Raw genomic sequence first — 10,907 nt, 5'->3', positions numbered from 1 at the left:
TTTTGTGTTAGGGTTAGGATTAGGGTTAAGGTTAGGGTTAGTGTTAGTTTTTGGTTTATGGTTAGGGATAGGTTTAGGGTTGCCTTTATCTTTAGTTTTAGTGTTAGGGTCAGCGTTAGGATTTGGGTATGGTTTATAGTTAAGTTTAGGTTTAGGATTTGGGTTAAGTTTAGGGTTCGGGTTAGGGTTAGGATTTGGGTTAAGGCTCTTTTCAGAGCCACCCCCAGGTCTCAGGGAAAGAGCTGTTGCACGTCGCGAGGGGGCGTGGCGGGGAGGAAAACGCCACCATCGAGGGGCGGGCCTGGGGGGGATGTGGGGGGGACAGGGTCGTTTGCAAATGTCGTGGGTGCCGAACTGTCCCGTGTATACTGTGCGGGGTACCTAGAATGGCGTACGGGATGCTGCAGTGCCATGTGAAAAGTGTTGTTGGGTAATAAAGTGCACTTTCGGTGGGCCATGGAGAGAGACACTGCTCAAATGGGTGAAATAAACACAGGTTGCACCGGAAGCCATAACGCAGTTTTAGGATAGGGCGTGCTTAGGGTTTTCAAAAATATAAGGGCAATTAGGAATGTGGGCTTAAGTTCTCGTAACAGCACATTGCTGCCTTCCTGTGCCACTGCTTCGCTATCACAGGCGCGGGATAATGCGCTTCTGATCCCATACCTGCTCCTGCACTGACAGCAGCTGGGCACTAGGTGTCCACCGGCGCGCAAAGCTGTCCCGGCGAGCGGGGATTTGGCTCCACCCACAAGCCTCAGTCAAGCGCGTTCTCGCTGCTGCTCTCTGAAGCAGCGCGTTTGCTTGAAGAGGCCAATTTATAGTAGCTTTGGGTAGCTCAGAAAACGCCTTCTGATTGGGCCAGGCAAAGTAACAAGTTGGCCAATGAAGAGATAGCCCTGCAAGTGTTATTTACCCTTCGCATTTGTGACGACACACTAAAATTAATCCAATCACGAGGGAAATCTTCCTAGCCTCATTTGAATACCGCATCTATAAATAAATGTGGTTTGGCGGGCGGTGATTATTGTCTGGGCTTTAGTTAACGCAGTTGTAACTCTTACCGCTGTTAGCCAGAGCCCACCAAGTCCGCGCCCGCGCCCAAGAAGGGCTCCAAGAAGGGGGTGACCAAAGCGCAGAAGAAAAACGGCAAGAAGCGCAAGCGCAGCCGCAAGGAGAGCTACTCGGTGTACGTGTACAAGGTGCTGAAGCAGGTGCACCCCGACACGGGCATCTCGTCCAAGGCCATGGGCATCATGAACTCGTTCGTCAACGACATCTTCGAGCGCATCGCGGGCGAGGCGTCCCGCCTGGCGCACTACAACAAGCGCTCGACCATCACGTCGCGGGAGATCCAGACGGCCGTGCGCCTGCTGCTGCCCGGGGAGCTGGCCAAGCACGCCGTGTCCGAGGGCACCAAGGCCGTCACCAAGTACACCAGCGCTAAGTAAAGTCGTGTAGTAAGAATCTTTACAAACTAGCTCCAAAGGTTGTTTTAAGAATCACGCATGCGTCCAGCAATGAGTTGTAATGCTCTCATTCCAAGGCAATTTCTGGAATTCTATTTTAGAACTCTTACATTCTAGGTCTTGGTAAAACTGCGTAGGAAGGAGGCACTTAACACGTCCCTGGGATGTTAAAAGTTACAAGTTCTGTTATTGTAGCCAAAAAACGGTTGTATATAGCCGTTAGCCATTTAGTATCTCACAAATAAGATTTAAAGCAAACGTCCTTGATCTTTCCGATTTGGTGGTGACCGCTAACCCTGAGCACAAGAGCAAGTTCTGACAACTTTGACACCTATGCTAGATAAAAAGCTGAAAACTTTGTGAGCTTTCGTGGAAATAATATAAAGTTCTTCCTGGTTTGCTGGCTTTGCAATTGGTGCAATGTCTGCTCACTTACCTAAGTGGGGGGAGGGGGAGGGAAAGGACTATGCTGTATTCAGAAAGCTTAGGAAAAGCCTATTTGAGAAACCTTCAAGCCTTCCGGGTCACAAGAGAGAAGCTCAGTATTCAATCTTAAGATACTGACTGGATAGGCAATAGTTATCTCAAGACTGAGGTTCTCTTTTCACTACCTTTTACCCTCTCAGACGTCCAGAGGGTCATGGAGGAAAGAGGAGGTAGACTGGAAGGGAAGCCTGTTCTGGCTGGATTTTTATTTCCCCATTATTGTGGGGAAAATAAATCTGGGGAAAGAGTGTTGGGGGAACTGAAAGGGCATCCAAGATGAAGGTTTCAGAGTTCACGAAGAAAACTGCCAGGTAGATGAGGTTGGGGTGGGGGTGAAGTGCTTGTGGTGATGGAGAACTTGTTGGCTAAGTGAGGAATGAATAGGCATTCTGCCGTCCTCCTCATCTCCCAAAGACAAAATCATGAATTATCATAGAATTTTCATATGGTAGGTTTGGTACCTGGATTAACAATTAAATTCCAGGATATTTACTAATTCTGAAAAGTGACTAAGCAGCCACTAAAAAAAAGAAAGTTGCTCTCAGACTCCTGGGTTTGGCCCATGTGAATTCCCAATCACCATAGGTGGCTTTCACCCAGACTAGAGTTTGTTTCTTAGGGCATTTTGTTATGCCAGGGACCTTAAAAGTGTCCACAGTGGGAGTCTGGTAAACATTTCCTGGTGAAGCTGAGACACCAGACCAAAACTGCATCCTCGGGGTACTAGAAACACACACACACACACACACACACACTGAAAATATGTATGGCGAGCCGAACTTCACACTTGTTACTGGCATTAACATCACAGAGATTCAAAACACCTTCGCTGAAATTTTAAGAATCTCCCAAGTCAGTTCTGTGCCAATAAGCATCTGCTCAAGTTCTGTCTGTAAAAGTAAGTTCTTTCTGTAAAAATAAGTTTCATTTTAGGCCTCATCAAATCCCCACAAGTCAAATAGCAAAGAAAATGAACGAGCTGCTTCACAACCCAAGTTAATGAAGACACACCATAAAATAAGACACCATGACCAAAAACAAGAGCAACAGACAATGGAAATAAAAGAAGTAAAATGAGGGAGTCAACATTTACATATTTTGTAACTAAATGTAACATTTTAAAAAAAGACCTTATTATGTGGCGGAACTAAGAGACTACAAAAAATGACCACACAGATTTGAAAAGTCAATAAAAATTTGAGAAACAAAATGTGTGTATTACACATAATGCATCTATATACATAATAGAAGTAGAGAGAATGAATATACATAGTAAAGTTGCATATAGAGAATAAATTATCACAATTAAAAGCTCACTAGATGGTTTAAAAGTTGATTTACACCCAACTGAAGAATTTTAATGAACGATATAAATAGATCTTAAGTAATTATTCAAAATGTAGAGAGAAAAATGTGAAAGTGAGTGTAAGGAATCTGGAAGTAGTAATAAAATGTCTGACATGCATCTAATCAAAGTACCAAAAGGGTAACCAGAGAGAATCATGCAAATGGGAGATTAAAAAGTTCATACTGTGAATATTTTAGAATTGATGATTATTCATGAAATTAAAAGTAATTATATAATTAGATGGAGTGAAAAATGATACAACAGAAATGGAGTCACTGCCTGACACTACTAAGCCCTGTAAAGTCTTGGAACAAATGTAATGCTGATTCTCAGAGTTGCTCCTTCCTTGTATATGGACAGATGTTATCAAACTAAAATATTCTCGGAAATTTTGTGGGAGTGGGAGGGAGGATTAATGAATGATTATTACCATATATTTTGTCTAGTTAGTTATTAAATTCTGTTAATTTTAATCAACATTTAATGGACTGTCTTGATTTCATTGAATTTAACACTCATTAGCAAATGAAATGTTTGATATTCTTTCCAATAAATACTTGTTAATAGCTTTTATCACATCATTGTAGTACTTACACACAAGTTAGACCATATTAGAAATGCTAGCAGGCATCACACTTTTTATTCTTTTTCACATAAATGGCTTTGGTAATTCATGATTTATAATAAAGTGTGTGTGTGTGTGTGTGTGTGTGCGTGTGGTCTTAATTGTGTTGGCGCAGTTCCCATCTTACTGTTTAAAGAGTTTTTATCAGAAATTATTTATAAATTTTTTACTATAATGAAATTGTGTTTTTTTGCCTTTGACCTTACCATGAGATATAGGTATATTTTCTATTGCTGATTTATACTTGCATTTTTATGCCATATCTTATTTCATCATATATTGTTATTATTTTAACTAAATGCTGGACACATTTCAACTATACACATGGATTTTTTTCCATCTCTACTCATACATAAAATCTTTTCTTGATTTTCTCTTATAGACTTACCCACCAGTTTAGAGATTGAATTGACTTTAATAAATTATTTATTAAATGATTCATGAATTAGACTGCACCCTATCTAACAAGTAGAAAGTTGCTGCCAGAAGTTGTATAAAATGGAAGGTTTTATACTCAAACAAGAGGGGCACACAAGAACAGAAAGATATCTTTAGGCAAAGTCACCGTCCCTTAAAGGGATGCATGAATCTTATGCTGATTACCTCACTCATGTTGATCAGGAAATTTCCAATTGATAGAGTTAAAATTCCACCTTTGGAAAAGTATTATGTTTTGAGGCTTGGCATAAATAATTCCATTTTGGGACCTCCATGGTGGCACAGGGGTTAAGTCTCAGTGCTATCAAGGTGTCACTATAAAGCTATTGTCAGCTACTGCAGCATGAGTTCATTCTCCAGCCAGAGAGCTACCCATATGGCGCAGCAGACCTCTCCTGACTCACCCGCTGCTCTCTTCAGCAGTGTATTTCAGTAGGTCTGCTTGTTCAGCTCCCCACTCTATCTCTGGTGAATCCTCTCACCCCTGATGCCTCTGACCTAGACCCCAGTTCTTTTATGCATAAATAAAAAATCTTAAAAGAAATTTGATTTGGACCTGATATTTCTATTTTTAAATGCCTCATTTTATCATTAAGATTATGATAGTTACAACAATATAAAATTGTAGGGTTCTGTTAGTTGGTATTACTGTGTAACAAATTATCCCCAAAATGAGACGCTTTTGTCAATGAACATTTAATATTTCATTTAGCATCTGGGATTCAGGAATCCAGTAGTGACTTAACTGGCTGCATATGACTTAAGGTCTTTAATGAGTTTGAATTTGTAGGAACGCAGGGGAAAATCTCCCACCCCTCTGTGTTCTTCTCAGGCTGGTCCAGTAAACAATTTAACATGCAGATTAGTAAGAGAAAAACCAAACCATACATCTATGGACATTTCACATGACTAAATTCTAAAGTAAATGGGACAGGCTGAATGTTCGTGTCCTGAGCTAAGCAATGGGTTGGGGCTTCCCATGTCAAGCAGAGAGGAGGGGGTGTCTCATGTGATGAGAGGAAGACTTCATGTAACAAAACTCTGACTCTGTGTCTCCTATATTAAGGTAGTTTTCTCTGATAAAAAAAAAAAGTTATTTTTGGAGATGATCTTCAATCTGGGAATCTTCATTCTTTAAGAGATGGTTAGTTTCTTCTGAGATCTGCAGGGCCTCAACTGGTCTTGGTTCCACATGCCAACATGACATATGTTGATAAAAACCTGCTCTGAAAGTCTTGTACTAACCCAATCTGAACATTTTTTCAGACCAATCCTACCAGGTCACAAGTGTAGGTTGCAGACACGTGAAGGCTTAACTGGGGCTGGAGGTTTCTCTAAAAAGATGACTGGCTCACATATAGGACAAGCTCCTCCTGGCTATTGACAGGAGGACTTCAGTCCCTTGCTATGCAGAGAACTCTCCAGAGGGCTAATTGACTATCTTCAAAACATGGTAGCTTTTATCACCCAGAAAGAGAAATCACAGATAAGGAGCAGGTGGGAGGCATACAGCAGAATACCTTTTGTGACTAAGTGTGAACTCTCACGAATGTCAGACACTGTCACATCTGCCACTTTCTATTCACTAGAAGCAAGTTGTTTAAATCTGGTTTATATTCAGAAGGGGGGAATTAAGCTCCACCTTTTGAAGTAAGGTCAGTGAAAGAATTTGTGGACAAATTTGAAAACCAGCACATCATCTCATGTATGCTTTTAATACTTAAATGGAAAAAGTCATTTGAATTGTAAACATGAACTACAAATCAGCTATATAATCACCTGGGTCTAATGCCTTTATAATATGTAGATCTTTAAGAAATCTTGCAACCTAGTCTATAATTGGCCATTATTTTTAGGGACAAAAATAAATATATTTTCCACATGATGTCCTAATGGACTATTCCTGAGATTGTAAAGGACAAAATAGTGGTCTCTGTGGTTAAATACAACAGCCTAGCTCACAGCAAGAATTTGAGTGACTTTTTCTTTCAAAAACCTTGAAATTTTCTACCATGGGCAGGGAAGAGAAACTGTAGGAAGGTGGAGTTATGTGTTGTGTCAGCAACGTGGGACTGATAATGGAAAGAAACAGGAGTCATGGAGCAGGCTGCAGGATACAGTCTGCTGTTCAAGAGTAAGATCCGGGCCTTTTTATTGACAGAGAAGGGTGGGTCAAACTGAACACTGGATTTAGGGCTTTAGGTACAGTAAGTCCAAAGATATACACCCTGCTCCCACCCATGACTCCAATCTTCTTAACAAGGCATTCCCTGATCAGTCCCTGGGGTGCAAAGCACACCTGTTACTGGCCCCTGGGGTTCTTCCCAGTCCCACCTTGGGATGTAACCCATTGTCCAGGGCCATCAAGCTCCTGCTCTTGTCTAACTTGAAAGGAGCCTTGCATCTAAACCCACAGTTAGGTTTTAGAATTTTGTTTAAAAGCTTAACCGTGAATGCTAAGTTGTATTGCATAAATACAAAATGATGGGCACATTACAGACCATTCGTGGCTATTTTTAGGGAAGAAGGAGGAAGAGGCTGGGGAGAAGAGAATAAGTAAAAGAAATAGAGAAGGACTTCAGAAAAGGAATGAAGAAACAAATTGCGACTACCAAAGGGAGGGGTGAAATTTAGGGACCAAAGAGAAGCATCCAACAGGCTGCAGTTGCAGAAAGGCAGAAAGAAAAAGAGAAAGAGGTGTGTAAATAGGCCTTGTCATGTATTTGGTGTTTATAATACCTTACACATAACTGAAATACTCCCCCCATTACTTGAGTTTGGGGTTGAGTGGCTTGATTAAAATATTAACACACCTGGAGACTTTCTCTGACCCTTATAATGTACCCTTCTATTCCATTCTTTTTTTTTTTTTTAAGATTTATTTATTTATTTTATACAAGAACTGGGTACAGTCAGAAGCACGGGAGGGTGAGAGAATTCACCAGAGCCAGAGCAGGCAGAAGGGCTGAGACACACTGCTGAGGGGAGCAGCGGGCGGCAGGAGAGGTCTGCACGCCATGCGGGACCCTCCTCCGGTGGCCTGGGAGCAGCCGGGGATCGAACCGGCAGGCAGAGGCTGCGGGCAGAGGCTGCGGGCAGAGGCTGCGGGCAGCTTTGCAACCCAGGGCTCAACCGCTGCGCCACCGGGGAGGCCCTACTCCATTCTTGTTCTAACTATAACATAAAGATCTACCTTGTAGTACTGGCACAAATTTATTGTTTCCCTCCCCATTCTCAAAACCATAAGCTGTATGGAGCAGCTTTTTCCAGCTGACTCCCTCCTGCCTAAGGCTGTTCTGGACATATAGGAGGATCTCAGTAACTATTTACAGCATGGTATATCCCAGAACCCCCTTATCCATAGGGGATATGTTCCAAGACCCCAGTGGATGCCTGAAACCATAGATAGTATGGAACTCTATATATACTATGAATTTCCCATTTATACATGCCTATGATAGTTATTAAAAATTAAATTATTATTAATCTCAGTAAGAGATTAACAACAGTAAAAATAAATAGAATAATTGTAATAATATAATAAGTTATGTGAATGTTACCTCACTGTATATATACTGTATTATATATACCTTACTGTATATAATATTTTTAGATTGCTATTGACTATAGGTGTCTGAAACTGAGGAAAGTGAAACCATGGATAAGGGAGACTCCTGTTATTAGTAAATTATTTAATGGTACATAGATTTCGAACAGCAGGGACAGAGGCTGGAGCTGATTTGCCATACAGTTCAATTGAATAAAGAACTCAACCTTTTTTGGGACCCAAATTCCCCATCTATACAAGAATAGTAATATTAGGGTACTACCTCTTAGAAGTATTTTATGGATAAATGAGATGATTTAGATAAAGTTCTTTAAAAGGGGACATTTAGTAAGCCCTTAGCTATTGTTAAACATTATGTTTTCTTCAATCACTGTATCAAAATGGAAATCACAGTGGCCAATTCTCTTTAAGTCAAAAACTAAAGAGGGAGAATAAGAGCTTTTGAACTCTCAGAATCCCACCCCAAGAAGAATAGTAGAGAATTTGGAACAAAAATCATATTATTCAGGAATATCTCTTGGCTGAGCATGACTTGAGTCCTCTGTTAGTGTGAATAGTGCTAATAATGACTAAAGTGGTAATAGTAACAGAGTCAGAAATTCCTCATAGCACATACTATAAGTGCAGGTGAATCGGCCCTCTTTATATAGCCAATAATAATTAATTAATGCAGACCACAAAGTTGCACCTAACAAACCCTTTTTATTTCTTCATTGGGGAGAGATATGAATGCAGAAAAGAAATGAATGCAAGCAGTAACTGAAACTGTGACTCTACCCACAGAAGTTACAAAGTGTGATGTATGACAATGATCTGTGTGTATATCCAGTAGTATCCAGCACAGCCTGGTTTGCTGCCCATTGATTTATCACAAGGAGAACATTACCTAAGTGGAAGAGTCTAAACTTGTTTTTGCTTTTCCATTTTTTGTTTGAATTATAAATATAGAACTGACTTCTGTTTTAGACCCAGTTGCTGGAAATTTGTAAGTTACCATGCTTACCTTTGCTGGCAGAAGTCTGAAATAGCCTCAGACCACAAAGTTGCACCTAACAAACCCTTTTTATTTCCACCTATAAATGATATTAAGATTAATAAATTCTGTGAATTGGAATTTTTCATTCATTTTTATTGCCTTCCAAATATCTACCCTTTCCAGACAGAAATTTTATTTATTTTCCACTCTATTCTCTGGCATCCAGATCTGTCTGAATAGGTAAAGTCCAAATACTGTTTTGGCTTTGGTAACCATGTTGAAGGGAAATAACTTGTTTAGCTAAGCTGACACCTGTGAGGTCACTTCTAACATCTGAATTGAGAGAAACACAATGCTTATGAAGTAGCTTCATAGGAAAGTGTGCACCAAAATCAGATGAAGGATTTAAAATGTAGATTGTTGGTCCCATCCCACGTAGATTCTGATTGACTAGATCAGGAGTAGGATTCAAAAATTTGCATTTCTAACTGATCTATCCATCCAGCCAGCCAGCCTGATCACTCCTGGAGAAATGTTTTAAATTGGAACCTGAGATTTCTCTAAAATGCTACTACAACACAATCACAGTAACCAACAAAGCAGATGAGGTTTTAAGAAAGTGAAAATGTTCCTGAGTATTGGGCTTCTCTACCAGACTTACATAGATCAGATGATTACATCAGGTATTTGAGAAATCAGTTTTATTTGTGATTGGATTTGGCCAGGAAGTGGGAAATAAACTCAAATCTACCTTCCAGACTAGGAAAAGAAATGAGGTGATGTACGACCTGGGGAGGTGGGTTGAGAAAAAAGGAGTTACATTTTATTATTCGAAAAGCAGATTAAGGGAAAAGAAATGTGCACTTGAGTGAGTTACAGGGCTGTTCATACATGAAGTATGAAGAGGCTCTTCCTCAGACGCTGGAGTTTTGAATGTTGGGGTGCCTTCCTGGGGTAGCCCTCTCTTCCAGAGTCCCTGGTCAGCCTTGGAGCTCAGCTCCAGTTTGCCGGTTAGTCTGTAGGCTCGACTGTGTCGACAAGAGCAAGTCTCAAAGACAAGCTTTGTTTATCTTTTGCATTTTAGAGCCAAAACCCATCTATTTAGCCTGGGATGCAAGAGGTCGTGAAAAAAGGCCTAAGGGTCCTCCTCCCGGCCTGGAAGCGAGCAAGGAATAACAGCGGCGCGTCCAGCCCCGCCCCCGCAGGCGCCCCGGTAGCCACGCCCCCGGAGCCGGCTCCAATCGGGCCCTCTGGCCACGCCCCTCTCTCCTTCGGCCCCGCCCCCCATCCGGCCCCCGGGAACATTTTGATCCCCGATGGCTGGGTCTCAGTGCCACTGTAGCGGGAATGGAGGTTTTGCGGTGCAGAGGTTTCCCATCTTCTTTCTCTGCTGGGGCTCAAACCCTGCCCATCAGTCCCTTGGGTGAAGCCAACCCACACCCTGAGAGTCCGAATAATCCACAGGGTCTGCGGATGAACACGGAGAACCTCGCAGTGTGAAGACCCAGCAGTCCGGCCACAGTCTTTCACTCGTTTTCTTCTTTATATCCTGACTTTGAATTGGCTCTTCCCCTTGTCTGCAGCTGTCGAGACATCCCGCATTACTAGATGCAAGGACAGCTTGCTTACACCACCCCCTAATTGTCCTCACGTTTATAGTGCCCTATGCGTGAGGATTGTGTGTGCTTGTTTGTTTGAAATATGGAGGAAAGGAGATACAAGGTCAAGAACCGAACTCACACAGGAGGTGGGGGTAAAAGGGATTAGCATTATCCATTAACCCAATTATAGAAACCAAGACCTTAAGGCAACAATGCCCAGATCAGGAGGCTCAACGCCCAGAAACTATCAGACTGCTATAGGGAGTGTCAGGGGCACAAACCATCCTCCCACAAAGATGAGCCCCCTCCCTGAAGATGATAAAACTGAACACAGCCCTCACAACAGGGCAGCACTCCTTAGACCCACCTGTGGCTATGCAGGTGCTTCCTTTCACC

The 10,907-nt window shown here is 41.8% G+C and overlaps 1 protein-coding gene across 1 annotated transcript; it reads left to right on the top strand.

Annotated features, from left to right (window-relative positions):
- Positions 1–386: 386 nt before the first annotated feature.
- Positions 387–1,451, top strand: LOC311188382 (histone H2B type 1-M-like; the record flags this gene model as incomplete). Its single annotated transcript, XM_084259483.1, has 2 exons — positions 387–413; positions 1,074–1,451. 2 exons carry the CDS (start codon positions 387–389, stop codon positions 1,449–1,451), a joined length of 405 nt encoding a protein of 134 aa, XP_084115609.1.
- Positions 1,452–10,907: the final 9,456 nt, after the last annotated feature.

This window comes from Talpa europaea (genome assembly GCF_964194135.1).
Source record: "Talpa europaea genome assembly, chromosome: 2".
NCBI lineage: Eukaryota > Metazoa > Chordata > Mammalia > Eulipotyphla > Talpidae > Talpa > Talpa europaea.
The sequence above is the reverse complement of the archived record's forward strand: the minus strand, read 5'-3'. Positions and strand labels throughout refer to the sequence as shown.